Source organism: Carassius auratus, unplaced genomic scaffold (assembly GCF_003368295.1).
Source record: "Carassius auratus strain Wakin unplaced genomic scaffold, ASM336829v1 scaf_tig00001591, whole genome shotgun sequence".
Lineage (NCBI taxonomy): Eukaryota > Metazoa > Chordata > Actinopteri > Cypriniformes > Cyprinidae > Carassius > Carassius auratus.
The window spans coordinates 1,555,997-1,575,427 of NW_020523372.1; the positions used below are offsets into that span (position 1 = coordinate 1,555,997).

Here is a 19,431-nt window from a genome sequence, read left to right on the forward strand (position 1 = left end):
CTCAGCAGCCAGCTTCTTCATGTAGGGGTCGATGTCATCCAAGATGTTGAAGCCCTGCTGGAAGAGACTGTACTGAGCCTGCATGAACGACAGCATCTGTGGAGGAGAGCAAAGAGACAACACTTTAATCCACGGAGGAGGAGACGGCTGGTTTATAATGGCATTTGAACCCACTCACCGAATCCAAAATTTCAAATTTCTTTTTGGCCTGAAGAACATTGATCTGAGAAAGATACAGGGATTATTAGTAGGTGCATGAACAAAAGGGATTCAAACCTACAACCTTTGGTTAACAGCCCACTAAGCCATTTCATCACAAATCTGTTATTGATGATACAAACTAACCATTTTTGGTCGGGCAGAATCATGGTACAATGACGCAAGAGGATCCAGAGACTTTTAGGACCCCTGACAGTGACCCTCAGTCCATTCTTGTCACTTTTGACCCACTTTAGATTGGGAAAACAAGCTATTCATGTGTCTTATTTTTATATGTCATGCTCCACACAGTGGCCATTAAAGACACTACAACCTATCTTTGTCCTGATGCATTAACATATTAAAAATATTTAACAATATATTAAACATATACTTAACACAACAGCCTCACAAAACAGAAATGTTCTCAGATATCAATTCAAATTCAACTTATGTCACAGCATAAAGGCTGCTCGCCATTTCTCAATAATAAATGAAAAGCCCATCATTTTGCATTTGGCTTTTTACCAAGACAGCTTTTATGGAGGAGGAAAATTAAATGGCCACAAACACTATTAAAGAACTGCAGTGTAAATATATAGTTTTAATACTAGACGTTTTTTCAAAAATACAGTTTCTTTTTATTTTACTTTAAACCTCTTAAACTCTGCAGACCAGGTACCGGGTCCGAAAATAGCATGCCAGATGTTTGTGTCTCATTTGCATATCCTTCCTTAAATGGTATTTGCCCATAAATGGGTTCATTTGAAAGCTTAGAGTGTTTTCTTTACAAAGAATACCATTAATTGGGGTTTTATGATACATAAAGTAGTCAAATTAAGCTAAGAAATATATTCCCCCCCCCCATAAATTTCCATCTAACGATTGCGAATACGTTTTCGTAAGAATGTGTATTTAAAATATTTTTCACAAAACAGTCAAGTCATATATCACAAGAAAGCTCTCATTCTCAGGAATCTGATGATGTAGATCATTTTATTGTGTGACAATCACAGATCGAATGATCTTCAACAGAATCGCGATGTAAATTATTGCAAATTATTATTTATACACTTTGCACCGCTTCAGTCAGCCGCAAACAGCCACGCATACCTATATACTCGATATAAACTTTTAGATTAGAATCTCTTCTTTCAAACAAGACCATTTTTGCTTCCATTGCTGAGATATAAAGCGTTTTGTACAAGTGCGCAAAAGAGCTCCAAAGGCTGTATGATTGACAAGATCTCTAACTCATATTGAGGGGTCTAAAAGCCTTTCTTCTGCTATAGACATCTGATCTCTTTTGTGAAGCGCTATTTGTCCTGATAGCTGCCATTCACAAGTCGTTCCCTCCAACCGAAGGTGTGAATTCAGCACCAGCGGGGGTGACAGGAACTGGACAGCGACTGCCCAGTCCTTTCCGCTGGAATGACGCAAACGAAGCGCTGGTCTCTGGGAAAAGGAGTTTTTGGCTGCTTCTGAACAAAGAGCACGCGAGGAAAAACTACACGCAGGGATTCGCCGGATTAGAAATGAATAATATTCATAATACAAGTTATGGATTACCAGCGTCACCGTGGAGAGGTCAGGACGCACATCTGGTAAGCCTATACGTGTGCTACTCGCTTTCATACATTTGATTCTTTATTCTGAGGCCTGGAAGCTCCGCTAGCAATAAGCTAATATGTTTATTTTCATAACTGTGCAGTGTTCGACCGCATCTCAGTGAATGTACAGTAAACAGTACAGTACTGGGGGAATAAACATAAATTAGTTTGTTGACGCTCCGAAGTTCGCGTAGAAGCTTCGGGGAACATGTTAACGCTGAATCAGAACCAAAACAAACAGACACGCTGATAAAACATCAAAATATTATATATGAATGAGACAGGCGAGGTCTCCCAATCTTTACACGATGCAGAATAGACATAAATGAAATAATATGAAGCTGGAGATTGTGGATTCTATTTTAGATTGTGATAGACCAGATATTTTTTATAATTTTATGCATGTTGCTATTGTGTAATATGACTTATTCTCTTTCAAAGACTGTTCAGAAAACCCACACACAAAAAAAGCACATTGTATTGAGATGGTTCATCATATGTGAAACAACATAAATAATACTATTTGTCACAAACAGCAGCTTTTTATGTAACTTCTGAGTGTTTTCTGTAAAATAATATACAGATATCACATTATTCCATACTGCAAGTGTGCAAAAGATGACTTCATACTTATTTAGACTAAAATTTTATACAAAAATGGTATTATTCCTTCCTTCAGTTGGAATAGAATAACTTTTGCATAGATTAGGATAGAAAGAAATTTCTGTTTTCCTCTAATAGCTGACAGTTGGAAGAATCACAAGACATTGGTCTGAAGTTGCCAGCCCCTTCAATGCCTGAGTTATACCATTTCAAACTTCAGTTTACACAAATAAAATAAAAAAGCGCCTTGTTTTTTTCCCTATTTATTATAACACAGACAGCATATATTGTCATTTTTATCAATTTCATCTGTGTTTTATGTAATTTCAAAGGGTTTCCTTTGAAATTATACCAAACTTTCTGAGCTTACACTGTAGCATTAGTATAGGCAGGCATTCAAAATTAGGTAGGAAAATGAAAAACGGAAATCCCCAAAATAGCATTTGTGCTTAAGAGGTTTTAACTCATCAAAATAAGTTAAGCAATTTTCAGCTTTAAACTGAAAGACACTCATACAGGTTTGTAACCGCTTAAGGGCTTGTAAACTGTCAGAAATTTCATCTTTGGGAGAACGATCACTTTTATTTTGAAATACCTGTAACACGTAGTCCAGGGCGAGGTGTCGGAAACACTTCCGGGTGGTGATGAGGGCGCTGGTGGCCTCCTCCACCTCATGCGGTTTGTTGCGTGGTGCCTGTGCGTTCTTCACCTGGGCGATCTCCATATCCTCCCGCACCTTATCAAACTGCTTCTTCGTCTCTTTAAACTTCCGAACATCCCTGCGTATAACACATATAGAGACATGCTGCAGGGAATATATGACAGAGGGCAGGAAAAAGGGTTAAAAACAGAAATAAGGTCAGGAGAAAGAATATAAGACTCACTCCTTCACAAAGTTATGCAACTGTTGCTTTACGGATCTCTGGGCCTGGTCGAACAGGATCTGTAAGAGATACAAAATGAAACCAAATGTAAATGGAAACCAGTTTTTAGTTAGTAGCAAGCAATAGCCAGCCAAAGGCTTTGATACCCATTCTGGCTGTAGGCTAGTTGCATGCTAAGGGTGCACTTCTCTGAAATCACCAGCAGATGTCAGAGCAGATGCATGTCTGTTCCTATAAACCCGAAAGACTGCACTAGAGCCCCACACCCATCTCTCACTCTCTCACAGTCGGTCATGGTGGGCGACTGCAGGTCAAGGGTTAAATAGGCCACAGATGCATTGATGCATTTCACAGAATGGGTGCTGGGAGACAGGCAAACACAGCATCATGCATGAGAATCCAATGTGCAAATGCTTATGGAGTCAAGCCCTGGGGGTCTTGCAAGTAAGGTCAGAAGAATAAAGGCATGTCCATGCCAGGGTCACTGTGGATCATACATGATTGTCAGCAAAACGAGACAAGAGGAAAAGCTTTACACTGCAGTCATCTCAATTCTGGTCACAAACGCAGCAACATTATGGCAGCGATAAGCTGCAACGAGAGCACATGTGACTGAGCATGTCACATGGAACAGGAGGGCAACATGTCTTGAGGGTAAAGCTGCCATGTGAGGGAGGAAGAGAGAAAGGGAGTACAGGGAAAAGCAGAAGCAGAAAAGCTTAGACATTTGCATTTTGCTCAGTTCCATCAATTCCCAGCCTTTGCATTTTGCAAAGGACTAGACTAGAATCAGCGTTTTCCATCCATCCACCTCAAATGTCCCAATTCTCTCATCAGTGATGTTTGCCAAGTCAAGCATCATTATTACTGCTGCTCAGACATGAACATCCACTGAACCCTTATGCCTAAATTGTACCCCAGTTTTCACAATTACACTAAATTTCAGCATAGTATAAACCAGATTTTTCTCGCTACAGATTTACACTCAGCTCACACTAATTTGTTTGTCCATAAGGTGGCGACACTGACCCAACAGTAACAACTCAACTCTATAGACTGTAAAATTTAAAAACAAAGATGGACAATGCATCTCCACTTCCTTCCATGGAGCGTGGTATCATGGTCACGCCCATATTCCTTCAAACTCAATCTATCATCAAATAAAGAGATGAAACAATTTACTCACGATGGTCTCACCATACAATTCTCTCGCATTTTTTTAATTTAAGAAACTATAAATTAAAAGGTGTTTTTTTTCTGTTTCAAAAATCTGCAAAATGTCAAAAAAAAATTTTTTTTCATAAATCCTTAATCAAATAAATAAAACAAATGAAAGAAATCTCTCTGAAATCTCAAACTAAGGCTTTGCCTGTGCTCTTTCTATTTAAAATTAGAGGCAACCTCCACATTTCAATCACGATCCAAACAAAGATGCTGCAAACATGCAAATTTCAAGCAGAAACATAATGATCTGATTTTAGCTTTGCGAAATGGTGCTACACAAAACAAGTAAAAAGCAGGTGTGCTGCATTAAAACACAAATTCACTCTCTGCCAGCAGGTGGCGCTTATGGAACATCAGCATACAGCATTTCCTTAAAGACAGCAGCACTGTACTACTTTAATATTTATTATACGGAGGACAGATGAAAAACAAAACACCATCTAAACCTTTCTGAAGGCAGTCAATTCCATTAAGAGAAACATTTATATAAACCCCCACCCAAAAATTTATCACTTTTCATTTAATGATCAAATGAAATTCAATCTCTATCGACTTGAATCGTCACATATTTTTAACAATTTTCAACTGGCTCATGGTGCATTGTTATGTCCCTAATCAAATAACTAAAACCAAACTTATTTGCAAAACAAACACTTGAACATGCATCAGATTTTGATTTTAGGTCATATCGTCCAGCCCTATGAGGAGGAACAAATACTGGTGGACTATATTAGTGGACTAATGTGGGGAATAGTGAATGAGGGAATGGGGGCCATTTCGAACATGGCACAAGTGAACACAAAGTGAAGTTTATTGAGTAGACGTCCTATGTAATAAACTTCAGCAGCACTAGTTTATTTCATGTTTGGCATTAAAACAACCAACAAACCACACAACTTCAACGCAGTTTACAAAACCTATAGCACATTCTTCATAATAAAGTCTAATTAAAAAGTTCAGAGTGTGCAACTATGTTGAACTCACAAAGTCACTCAAAGAGAGACTGAGGAAGATCTGAATGAGCCGAGTGAGTGAGGGGAAGTTTAATCGTGCCCTGTAGCCCAACGAACGCATGCTAGTGTCCCACAGAAAGCACAGGCCTTTTATGTAGTGCCAGAGAGCTAAGAGTCAGTGAAGCTTCACAGTCACTGAGATGAGCAGAGCCCTTCAGCAGTGGAACAAAAGAGGATGAGAGAAGGGAAGAAAGAATGAATGCATTAAATGGTAACTTCGACTTCAGGCACTTTTTTGTCTCAGGGGTTGATTTTTATTAAATGAACACAACAAATACATTTTAATAAACTTTTGTTTGTTATATACAATCAAACCAACAATTATTCAGACACCAGATATAATTTTTGATATCTTTTTACTAGCGGCTACAGGACACTAAAGTTAATTTATGTAAGTGAGGATAGCAAAATAAAGTGAAATGTGACCTATTACACCCCAATATTCTTCATACAGTGGTAAACCCGTACAATTTATACAAATTTGGGGCCAAAACTTTGACCCGACTATGTTTTACTTAACCGTTTTTCTGTAATTGCTAATGCAAACTTTTGGTAGCACTTTATTTTACAGTCCTGTTCCCCATGTACATACTATGTACTTATTATAGTAATTACAATAACTATGTAATAACTAGGTACTAACCCTGAACCTATCCCTAAACCTAACCCTACCCATGTAGTTACCTTGTATTACCAAAACTTTCTTAGATAAATACATTGTAAGTAAACTATAAGTACATGCAAGTACACATACTGTAAAAAAGTGCAAACCGAACTTTTTACACCACAGACTGAACAAAATTAATCATTGCTTGGTAATTGGTTGACCTAAATTGGTGTTATCTAATTGTATACTTAAATTTGATTTAATTTAATCCATTACATACCTTTCCATCAAGAATTTATTCCGACATGGTTTAACTCAGAGTTCGTCATATTTTTATACCATTTCTAAACTATAGCGAATAAACGGATAATGTGGGAAATGCTGTAGGTGTCTGATCACATTTTGGTTTGACCATATATCATGCCATTTTTTGATATTTTTAGTAGTCAAATTAAATATATTAGCAAAAGAGAAACTTAAATTTTCTAAAAGTCCATCACTGAAGAAGCACTTAATACAATAGAGGCTGAAGAGAATGTCTGACCATGGAAACACAAACAGTCCCATCCAAATGTTTCAAATTGGCACGAGGGATATCAGATGGTAACCTCCTTTTCTTTGGCGCGGTAATGGAAGTGACACACTTTGGAGGCAGACAGCATGTTCAGCACTTGGCTGCAAGCTGTTGGAATGGTCTGCATGTGACTCTGAACTGCCTGCTCAGCTTTTGACTTCCTGCGTTAAAAAAAGCAAAAGAACTGTTCCATATGAGGACACTTTACAGAGCCCGGCTTCCAAACGGCTGGGCCGCTCATGAACTGTATACTAAATTAGTTTAATTCGAAAAATGTGTTGCAGAAAGCATGCTGAAACATCGCAGGAAGAGAACAAGATCAATAACGTCGGTCAAAGGGTTTTGTGTTGCTTTCAAGTGGAAAGCAAGCAAACTGGCTTTCAGACCCTCAGTTGTGGTAAAACAAAAAAGAAAATCTTGAAATGATAAAGAGTATTTGCCGATTCTTATTTCTTATTGCATAAAGCAATAGTAAAGTTCAGGAGATTTTAGCAGGAAGTAAAGAGCAAAGTTGCCCTCAAAGGCAACTAGGAACTGCAATAAAAGTTGTATAATGCCGCGTTTCCACCGTAGGAACTTTACCCAGGAACTAGGGACTTTGGCCTGGTACTCTGTGTGTTTCCACCGCAGGAAAACCATGAACTAAAAGTTCTGGGTAAAAAAATGCCCCACAGAAAGTCCCTGCTGGCGAGGTGGTACTTTTTCAAAGTTCCGGAACTTTCGGGGGCGGGACTTGGGCGCTAAACATGTTGATTGGTTGAGTTCACGCAGCATCGGTTGAGTCCAACCACCATTTATTCGGATCAACATTTTCTAAATATTACTGTTATTGTGTCATGAAATGTAATTTTAAAAGTATTTCAGGTGAGAATGTAGCTGTTAAAAACTCAAAACTGTGGTTTATTTATAAAGACCGTGCCTATTTAAAATTGTGTTTCGCCGATCTCGGAGACGGTGAGCTCCACTCGATCAGCGAGAGCTCAGTGATCGTCTATCCGCCGAGAAGCAGCCCTCACCTCGGCTAGACCTTCTGATATGTGCCGCTGGCTCTGATGTCTCTTGAGTGGTTAAACATAAAATATAATTCAGCTGCAGGGTAAATCTAACCGGTTTTCTTTGGTCTGTATTCAATTAATCTATATGTTAAAATAAAAATAAAAAAGGCAGATTTATATTATATTTTGTTTTATTGTAATGGCTGTATATACACATATCCCTGAACTAAGCACATTTCTGCAGCTGTTATTATTTTCAAATGAAAACGAAAGGAGGCAGTGGTATTTGATATCCTATTTCGTTTTATTGTAAATATACAGAGAGGAAAATTGCAGTAGCCATGGTCAGCTGACTGAAGTTCTCAAGTACGCTGCTGTTAGCAGATTTACCAGATTTGCGTTGTCGCGGACATCACACTCCCGAGATGAATGCACAAAGTCTGAACTACCGAGGATGCACGTCCAAAATCAGCGTTCTTTGTATTGAGAAACGTGCGAAGAACTACTACACCAGTCTATTTGCCTAATCTTCCCAGTACTTTACACCGCGGTGAAAACGCAGAAAGCAACAGGTCTGGGGGGAAAAAAGTTCCTGGTACAAATGTTCTGGGTAACTTCGGTGGAAACTTGGCATAAGTCTTTAGCAACATCTTGGCACTTTTGTGAATGCGCGCCGAAAACTGACACGGAAGAAAAGAAATTGTTGAATAAAGTCATTGTTTTAGTTTTCTCTAAGCACAAAAGGTTTTCTTGTAGCTTCATAACGTTACGGTTGAACACCTGATCCTCAATAGTTTTTACTAACCTTCTGGGCCTTGAACGTGTCAGTTGTGTTGCTGTCTATGGAGGGTCAAAAAGCTCTCGGATTTCAGCAATAATGTCTTAATTTGTGTTCTGAAGATGAACGAAGGTCTTACGGGTTTGGTTTAAAAATATACAGTAAAACAGATTGAGACCTTGAACTTTGCCAGCATCTGATAGTAATTCACAAATCCACTATAACAGAAAGGAACACATATTGAGAAATGACTCTAGTGATGAAATATATCATTTAAAAGCATCAAAACTTAGAAGAAAAACATTAAAACTTCAAAATAAGCACTTTTAGTCTCACTAACAAGAGCCTTATTCCACTGAACACTGAAATATGGCATGTCATCAAACCTACTCCACGTCAGAGAAAATCAAAATCGATATTTTCAGGACATGAACCTACTGTGGTGAGCAGAACTCATCGGATGTCATTGATGACAAAACTGGTGCAATGCGTCTTGAGGCACATAATTTAAAGTGTGCATATTCAAAATATCTAGATAAATCAACCCAGAAGCAGTGTAGAGCTTGTTTGGCAGTCAATATAACAGTACAGCTTCTGCAGGTGTGACAACACTCCTGTTATCACCTTTAAAATCACCAGTGAAAAACATTCTCTCATTCGCTCATTCCTATGGCCTCCTTTTACACTCATCACACCAAACAGATAATATCAGTAATTACACTCAGTGGGGACGTAGTGAGGCGACACTTCGACAGGTTAGTTCAAATTACCACAATGTGTAAATGTGTCCGGATTTAAATAAAATAATAATAACAATAATAATATCTGCCCTCCACCATCCAGAGGCAGTGATTCTCAGCATCCAGGGACTTGGCAGCGAAGGGCGTCCTGGATTTATGAGGCAAGCCGATTAGATCCAGAGTAAAATGGCCAGGCTTCAGATTTATAGAGTGGCAGGTTAACAGCTTTGACCCGAGAAAAAACAGGAGAGAGCAGGAACAAGAGGAGTGAATTAAAGTAATGTTCTTTCAGCACACAGGCTTTATCTGTCATTCCTCCCACAGACAGACAGCTGAGAGTCCGAATCAAGAAGCACTGCTCTTATTGTAACTAAAATTATAAGTTTTACAAATCTTTTTCATTACTTTGTTAAAGCTGAAATATTATATATATATATATATATATATATATATATATATATATATATATATATATAAGGCTGTCCATGTATAAGCACCATGCCAGACAAACAAAAAAACAATGTTTCTTACCTACCAAGAAAATGTATTTTGCATTATGATTAATATGGATATTTTAACGGTTTTAATTTTAAAATTTTTATTATTAACCATTGTACTACCAAAGAAGAACAATTAGCTTTACTATATTAAACTGTAAAAAAGATTACTAATTTGTCCATTTAAAAACATTTAAAAATTAGCAAAAAAACAACAGACAATAAAATAATTGTAAAGCCATTTTAATATTTTCCGTAGAACTGTGATAGTTTTTAAAATGGTCCCCTAGTCCCTTTAAAAAAATAAATTATTATTATATTTTATTTATAAAATATTTGGGAATATGTTTACAATTTTATTTTCCTTTTTTATGTAATGTGAATTTTGTGAAGTGAGAAGTTTTCGCCAAATTTTAGTAAACGAGTTCATTTGAGGGTGTGATCTTGACGTTTTTCTGGTAAAGTGCAGGAATTCAGTAGCCTGGTAATACCAGACTCTGCTACTTCACTTTGCTTCGTAGACAGAGTCTGGAATGGCATAATAGAGAAGTGTTTTCTCTCTCGCTAGGGGGCGCTTGTCTGAAGTTTAAAATCATTGGTTACCGTAAGCCAATCAGATACCTTTAGTTATGACGTATGTTATGCGCCTGGACAGCCGCATCGAAGCACAGACATCATGCATCGAACTCAAATCTATGATTGAACTTCCACTGTAAACCTGTTGTAAACACATGATGATGCGAGCGAAATACCGGAGTGAACATGGCTGTAAACGACTTTTGCAGTTTGAAAAAGAATTGAATGTTCTCCATAACAGAGCGAATTGCATGCCGTGTCTCGTTCCCCATTTCCGCGGTCTTTTCGGTTTTCAATTTCTTTAACCTACAATGTAAAACGGCTCACGGCTCTCAGCCCGCCCTCTGCTCGTTGATTGGCCCGACTGTTTCCAGACCGGTGGCAAATAGAAAGCTCTGACGCTGTATCAGACTGAGTACAGAAGCAAAATGAAATTGAGCGGAAGTAGGAAGTCTGACGTAGTCAGGCTAGGAATTCAGTGTTCACCGCAGTGATGTCTGACAAAAACTGTTTATCGCAAGAATAAACAGAGTCTAATTACCCATAAAAGCAGGGAGAGTGACGAAGAAACTCAGAGAACAAAGGAAACGTCAAACTGTTTCTGTTCAAATGCTGCTGATGCTACAAGCAGGAAGGGATCAGCAGTCTTTGGCTGACAATTAAAAAGCCACACATCTTTTATACCACGGCCCTGGTATTTCCTCTTTCTTTAAGAGTGAAGGTGGCTGCGGTAACAGGAGACATGTCGAGCTTTGCACACTGACAGCCACTCAGTCTCTGTTTTCAATTACGCGATCCTCAAGAACAGGAAAACACCCCAAAACACCTACATGATGACGCGACTATGAGTGGTTTCACATGTACAAACCGTTTTACATCGATCTGTGGCGCTCAAGCTCGAATCCAGCTTGCGACATTTCCAATCCCTCCTTTAGTTCCTAAACATTTCCTGTCCTAACTACATTTACTTTTCAATAAGTTTTCAAACATTTTGAAACTCAACATTAAGGTGCCTTTTATGACTTCCCAAATGTCTTTTTGTTAAAAAAAAAAAAAAAAAAATGAATCAAGCACATATGATGTTAAAAAGACACCCCGAGTAAAAAGATCCATGTTTTCTGGGTTGAGTTACACCCCACGGCACACGTAATATGGTTTCATCATAAAAACACCCATGAGAGAACTACAGGCCCCACCAGGTTACGGTAACATGATGAATCACTATGACCTCGGACTGAAACGTGTGCATGTGTGATTTGTTACGGGACATGTGGCCATGCAGAGCGAGCCTGAGGGAAATGTGTCTTACCATGTGATAGTTAACGATTTCCTGAAGGCTCTCGCCACACTTTTCAAGACATCCCTGAAATGAAACGAATATTTTAAAAAACCAACACAGCTCATGACGGTCTGACTATACTTGAGTCATTCAGAAATGAAAACTTACTGAGATCATCTCCTCCTTTTTGCAGTGGTGGGAGAGGTCTCGAATGCCGTTGACAAAGAGTTTATTGGCACTGATGTACACACGACCCGCTTCGATCATCCCGCTGCATAGCTTCACCAGCTGACGGACAGAGAGAGACAGATATACAGAATTATAATTATAGAGTTTGAGTCGATTTCTGCTTCTCACGGTTTACGAAACATAATCATCTACAATACTTGCCCTTACTCATAATATTATTTATGAGTGTAAATATGGCTGAATTTTCATATTTGGGTGAACTATCTCTTAAACTATTATAGTGAAGCCCTAAAATTTTTTTATATTGATTACCATTTTTATAGCCTAACCATAATTAAACTATGATTAGTGTAGCGAAACCATCGTTCATTTAATTGTTTAATGTTTTTTGGCTTTATTTGTAGCAAATAGAAGTCAAAATGACATTTTCAGCTTCCTTCCTCCATGTTGTTATGCTATGCTTCCACATTAAATGCTAATGCTATGCTATCATAATGCTAGGCGGAATTCTTTATTTTCTTATTATATAAAATGGACAATTACAAAATACACAATGAGCTAATGTGAGAATGGTCATGTGTCACATATGGCAGTGAATATGTAGGTTTGCTCTGAATCAGCATGCATGATGCTAATAGAGGAGAAACTTCAAAAGAGTCAACTAACATGTTAATATTGAATGCAGTCCTACATCCCAAGAACTCAAATATTGTTTAATTTCGTCAAAGCAGCACTTTTCTTTATCAGTTTAAGACGTACAACAATACATTTCAAGAACATCCATATTCTAGCTTAGCCAACGAAAGCTTGTTTAGCCTGTTTATTTGTTGAATATCTGTCTGACAAAGGGCTGCGTGAGTAGACATTGCTCTTGTATGAAGCTTTGTAAGCGTCTGCTGAAACCCTGAAGCAGAAAAGACCTGCAAGACTTCAGTTCCCTGACGCAAATGTTCAGCTTCCTAATGCTAAATGGACTTCTCTCTTGAATTCCCCTAATCCTGTTTGGTGTACGAGCTGGGATTGAGCTTGGTGCACATTCGTTATGCTGTTTTATTCAAGCAGTAATGCCCTAGTTAGCTGAGCATTAAGGCATCCTCAAACATATCAATTAAACAAGGCAAAGTTATTTCAAACAGAGTTTATTCATACCTTATCCAGCTTGGCTTCTATTTCCACAACATCGGTCTCAACTTCATCAATATTCGCCCTGCAGAGACACAAGAAAAACACATTATTCGTAAAATGATATAGATATATAAAAGTCATTACTGATGGGTTATATCAAAGGATATACAAAACCATACATTTTTTGCTAAATGTTAGTATTTGTGAACATGCTGATTTCATTTTCCAGCAGGATTTGGCACCTGCCCAGACTGACAAAAACACAGAAAGTTGGTTAAATGACTATGGTGTTGGAGTGCTTGACTGGTTAGCAAATTCACCAGACCTGAACCTCATAGAGAATCTATGGGCAATTGTCAAGAGGAAAATGAGACCAAGAGACCAAACAGAGAACAAGAGACCAAACAGTGCAGATGAGCTGAAGGACACTGTCAAAGAAACCTGGGCTTCCAGACCACCTCAGCAGAGCCACAAACTGATCACCTCCATGCCACGCTGAAATGAGGTAGTAATTAAGGCAAAAGGAGACCCTACCAAGTAATGATTATATGTACAGAAAATGAAGATACTTTTCAGAAGGCCAACAATTCACTAAAAAAGTTTTTTTTATTTTTTATTTTTATCGATTTTATGAAGTATTCTAATTTGTTGAGATAATGAATTGGTGGGTTTTTGTTAAATATGAGCCAAAATCATCACAATTAAAAGAATCAAAGGCTTAAGCTACTTTAACTGTGTGTATTAAATTTAATTATTTAAGTTTCACAATTTGAGTTGAATTACTGAAATAAATGTAATTTTCCATGACATTCTAATTTATTGAGATGCACCTTTAATTTGGGGCAGTTGTTATATGCGGTGTGAGTGATAACATTAGCTTACTTTTTCAGGAAAAAGAAAATCTGCTCAGGGTCAAAATGACCAGAACACAATGTGAGGATTAAAATATTAGTTTTTTTTTGGAAATATTTTTCTTGATTGCCATATCAGTGCAGAGTCATTCCATACCAAACGGACACTGCTGACTTCATGTCACCCAAAAAGTAGATAAATAATTTCAGAATTCAGAGAAAGCACTGACCCAGGAACATTGCCATAGCAAATACTAGCAAGTATCGGCCATCAGTCACCCTCTATACGGATGTGCACCCAGGTTCAATAGAGGCTTTTACGCTGTATTTAGTTGACGTGTTGGACTAAAAAGGGATGCATCTCTTTACTATGCTACTGCCCCTTTAACATAAATGACCTACAGTTTATCCCAGAGCCAATCTTCACTCCATCTCTCTTCTGCAGCAGGCATGCTCTGAGATTAGGTTACACCTTTATGAACATCAATTTCATAAGTGGATGACGACATATCTAATCTCACACTATCTGAAAGCCTTCTTAATACAGTTTAGATTCCAGCTAAAAGCTATTGCTCTTAGATCACCACAGTTGGTGCATGTTTGAAGAAACACTAAGGTTTTTCCTCCTCAGCTCATCCTCTCACACAGCATGCTCTGTCACTTAGATTTATCACGTTAGCTAACTGAAGCAGGACTCAGAGGAGTCCAGGCATCGAGCATATGTGTTGCTCTGCTTGCAGTCTTGCACACATATCCAGTATACTGTTTATCACACAGTCTTTTTTCTATAATTTGGTAAATATAAAAAAGTACTATGGTATTGCCATCGCTTTACTGCTACAGTAATTGTTTGTAATGAAATTCTCCCAATTTTCGGTCAAAAACTATTTTTTTTTAACTGGTAAAAAAACTCAAAATCACAAATTTGTATCTTATCCGTGAGGAAGTATGAGCAAACACCTAGACAGTCACACTATGTGACCATTTTGATGCTCAGATTTAAATTTCATTAAATGTTGTTTTACTCTTACACTATTTGTATAACAATACAACTCCAGTTTTGATTTGCTGAGCCATATTTGAAGCCGTTTATTTAATTCTAATGTAATAGTCTGGTTCTGGAAGTAAAAATCCCCAAAACCTTTGAAAACATACCTGCTGTGAGCTATGAGGCTGTTAATCAATGGTACATACTTTTTATTATTTAAATAATCATGTTTAAGAGCAGAATTCCTCAGTAATTATCCATTGAAACACTGTATATATTCATATTTTTGTTTTTTTATACAGTATATACACAATTAATATTTTAAATCAATAGTTTTATATTTCTCCACCATTTTTAGTTTGTCATTTGCTATGCTTCATGGGATTGTAGTTCTTTTCCTTATTGAAGCTGTTATTATATATTATTATATATTTTTTGTCTGATTTTAGTTTTTTGCACCAAATTTAATTTTGTAATCTTATGACCTCATAGCTGGTTGGTTTTTGTTACGGCTTAAAACTGTCACGAACATGACTCTACTCATGAACTACCCTGATTCCTCCTGCACCTGACTCTCATCAGTGGACTAATTTAAGCAGCTCACAGATACCTCCTGCCTCTTTGTGAAGTCTTGTATTGCCCTGGTGTGCACTTCTGAGCATTTTCCTTCCGTGTCTGATCTCTCTGTATCCATTACCTTGGACTGTCTCACTCTCATCGATTGCTTGCCTCCTGCCCCGAGCTCTCGCTCTTGTTTCCTTGACTACTGATTGTTTGCTGCCTGTCCCGACACTTGACTTTGCCTGTTTAACACGATTTGAATAAAGCTGCAGATGGATCCTCACTATGTCGATGCTTCGTTACAAAAGACTTCGCTTTTCCATGATCCAGCAGCTTTGGCACAACTCTCCACAGAAGTCTCAACTCAACAAAATGCTCTTTGGAGTATTCACCTTTCATCTCCGGAGTCAACGCTTAGCCAAGCAGCCAACACATCTCCCCCTTCCATTCCCATGATGAATCCTCACCTGGCACTCCCAGACAAATTCAACGGAATCCCCATGAGGGGTATGGGATTTCTATTGCAATGCTCTCTGTACATTAACCAACAGCCAGAGATGTATACCACAGACACCAGTAAGATTTCACTCCTACGCTCTCTATTGACTGATAAACCGTTAGATTGGGCAACGGCAGTATTGAAGGATGATGGATCAACTTTCGCCTGGTTCAGTGATTTCCTCCGATGTTTCCGGGAAATATTCGACCACCCTGAGGGAGTGAGGATGAATAATTATTTGCTTTATGTCAGGGCCGAAATACCACAGCTGAGTATACCTTACCATTTTGCACCTTCACAGCTCAGATGGACTGGGTTGAAAGCACGCTAAAACTGCTTTTCCGCAAGGAACTCAGTCTGTAACTTCAATCCGAGCTGGAGTGCAGGGACAAGGGAAGATTGCTTAACCAATTAATTGGACCCGCTATTCAAATTGACAACCTGATTCGATCTTGTCACCCTACCAGAACGATTTCAATCAGTCATTCTGTTGAAAACACTTCTTCGTCTCCTACCAAGGAACCTATGCAACTTGGAAACACTCACCTATCTCCAGAGGAATGACAACGCCTAATCACTCAACGTCTCTGCCTCTACTGCGGCCAAGCTGGTCATCTCCAGGCTTCCTGTCCCACACAACTGCCTCTTCATAGTTCTTCTGCAGTGAGTCCATGCATTGAGGCACATCACTCCAAGACATGCTTAAAAACACCCGTAAACTATCCATAGAGGAGAATAACATCCATCCTAGCACTATTGGACTCAAGGAGTGGGGAATTTCATGTCACATAAGTTTGCTCGACAACATAAAATTCCTCTAATCTCTTGTAATTCTCTGCTGTCAGTGGAGGTGCTAGATTGGACGACCTCTTGGGGATGGAAGGGTCATGCATACCACCATGGATTTAGGTCTGGAGATTGAGACCCTTCATAAGGAGAACATTAGTTTCTACATCATCACGTCACCACAAAATCCGGTCATTCTTGGACTTCCCTGGCTACGACAACACAGTCTACTCATTTCCTGGAAGGAGGGTCAGATCAGTCAGTGGGATCCTTCATGTTAAGCCAAATGTCTGAACGACAAACCAGCAGTCGCAGTTCAAGCCATCAAGATCACGGACGAATTGGATCAAACAACCACACTTCCCTCACCTCATTGACGCCTTTAGTAAATCCAAAGTCTCAGAACTACCTCCTCACTGGGCTAGAGACTGCGCTATTGACCTCCTACCAAGTACAACACCTCCCAAGGGCTGTATCTTCCCTTTATCACAACTAGAATCTGCAGCTATGAAGAAATATATCAAAAAGGGACTTTCTAAGGGATTCATCAGACCATCAACCTCACCTACATCAGTGGAAGAAGGATGGAAGTCTACATCCTTGTATTGAGTTCCGAGGTCTCAGTGACATTACTATTAAATTTCGTTATCCATTACCCCTAGCACCAGCTGCCTTAGAACAACTTTGTAAAGCCAACTACTTCTCCAAGTTAGATCTCTGCAACACATACAATCTCATCTGCATCAAAGAGCGTGATACATGGAAGACAGCTTTCTCTACTTGTACCGGGCACTATGAATATTCTGTGATGCCCTTCGGACTTGCTAACAGACCTTCTGTGTTTCAGTCCTTCATCAGTGACGTCACTGGGGAAATGCTGGATCGCTGGGTAATCGTTTACATTGATGGCATCCTTGTCTACTCCAACACATATGAGGAACACGTAGCCGCCCCTCTAACTTTAATGACCAAAATAAACTCTGCTCATCTCATCTCATCTCACATCTACACTGGCTGGAAGGATCAGAACATCCCTTCATTGTCCTCACTGATCATAAAAATCTGGAATATCTATGAAGCACTAAAAGACTGAACCCCAGACAGGCTCGATGGGCACTTTTCTTCACACGCTTTGACTTCTCGGTCACCTATCTACTTGATTCCACGAACACCAAGGCTGATGCTCTGTCTTGTCAACAGAACTGACTAGACCCAAGTAATTCTGAAGAAAGCCTTTTTACTGAAACATTAATTGTGGCTCCCGTCCAATGGTACATCATGACTGAAGTTGAACAGGCAAATTCACAAGAACCCTCACCACCTGTATTGCCTCCCAACAAGGTCTTTGTTCCTCAGGCACTCCAAAGAGGGTCATGCAACAGGTTCAATCAGGGCTTAGTTCTGGTCATCCTTGGATCTCTGCCACTCTCCATATCCTCCAGAAGAAATTCTGGTGGTCAACGATGAGAACTAACACTACAGACTTTATCCACGGTTGCATTACCTGTAATGAAAGTAAAACTCCCAGATAATTACCATCTGGCCTATTAGGCCCCTTACCAGTTCCCCACCGACCATGATCTCATCTGGCCATTGACTTTATCACCGACTTCCCCAAGTCCAATAAGAACACCACTATACTCACTGTTGTAGATTGTTTTTCCATGACATTTAATTCCCCTTTCTTAACTACAGCTTTTGAAACAGCTGAAACTCTATGTAACTGTGTTCCGCTTTTATGGTCTCCCTGATGACTTTGTGTCGGATCGAGGTCCTCAATTCACCTCGAGAGTTTGGTCGACATTCTTTCAACAACTAAATGTCAACATCAGCCTCACATCTGGATATAACCCACAATCCAACAGCCAGATGTAAAGACTTAATCAAGAAATCACACAATTACTCAGGCCATACTCTCAACAGAATCAATCTGACTGGAGCTGATACCTCATGTGGGCAGAATATGCTGTGGACTCTCTAAAAAAAAACACAATTTGACTCACTCTGTTCAAATGCATATTAGGCTTCCAACCACCATTATTTCCATGGTCAGAAGAAGTTCCCGCTGTCAACAGCTGGCTCCAAAGGAGCGAGAACATATGGGACCAAGCACACACACACACACACACACTAGGGCTGTCAAAATAGCTGAAAAACTAAATTATATTATTATATATATTGCTTTCTTGTGTTAGACGCAAGTCCAACAGTGTCCCTCTAGAAAATGTGTGAAATATGCATTCTGTGTAAACAGCTTGATGTCAGTTTTGATGTAAACAATATCTTTTCCACATTGATGTTCTCTTTTTTTCTAGTGGCTTCAACTGGATAGGCTAACAAAAACCTTATAATGCAATTACACATTGCTGCAACATTTTTGCATTAGAATGTGGATTTTTATTTTAAATTCGAAGAATATTCAAAATGCAAAAAAATTGACAGTCCTAACACACACTTTCTACATGCTGTTAGAAGACAAAAGTATCAAGCTGATCACCACCATGGTCCCATTCCTGAATACACTCCAGGGTAATGGGTCTGGCTGTCTATCCGAGATCTTCGCCTTTGACTTTCATGCAGAAAGCTCAGTCCCAGGTATGTGGATCCCTTCCAAATTATTAAACAAATTACAGCAGTTTCCTACCGTTTGGCATTACCCACTATTGCATTTCTCCCACTTTTCATGTGTCACTTCTCAAACCAACGGGTGGTCCGAGAGCGGAGCCAGAGGAGCAGACCAGTGACCAGGGGCCCTTCACCCATTGTGGGATCTCACACAAACAAGACTCCCTCTGTTCCGCCCGCCACCAGAGGGAACTCTCACCCGAGTTTTGCACTGTGGGACAATTGGGGC

At 39.0% G+C, this 19,431-nt stretch overlaps 1 protein-coding gene across 6 annotated transcripts in view; it reads right to left on the reverse strand.

Moving 5' to 3' along the window:
- Nucleotides 1–19,431, reverse strand: part of acap3b (ArfGAP with coiled-coil, ankyrin repeat and PH domains 3b) — an 81,073-nt gene that overhangs the window by 24,117 nt on the left and 37,525 nt on the right. For all 6 annotated transcript variants that reach the window (XM_026242479.1, XM_026242478.1, XM_026242477.1 and 3 more), the window contains exons 2-8: nt 12,917–12,974; nt 11,747–11,866; nt 11,609–11,662; nt 3,296–3,354; nt 3,007–3,190; nt 179–223; nt 1–96 (exon numbers count right to left, since the gene is read on the reverse strand). In XM_026242479.1, the coding sequence (XP_026098264.1) occupies nt 1–96; nt 179–223; nt 3,007–3,190; nt 3,296–3,354; nt 11,609–11,662; nt 11,747–11,866; nt 12,917–12,974 (616 nt within the window). The remainder of the gene's footprint in view (nt 97–178; nt 224–3,006; nt 3,191–3,295; nt 3,355–11,608; nt 11,663–11,746; nt 11,867–12,916; nt 12,975–19,431) is intronic.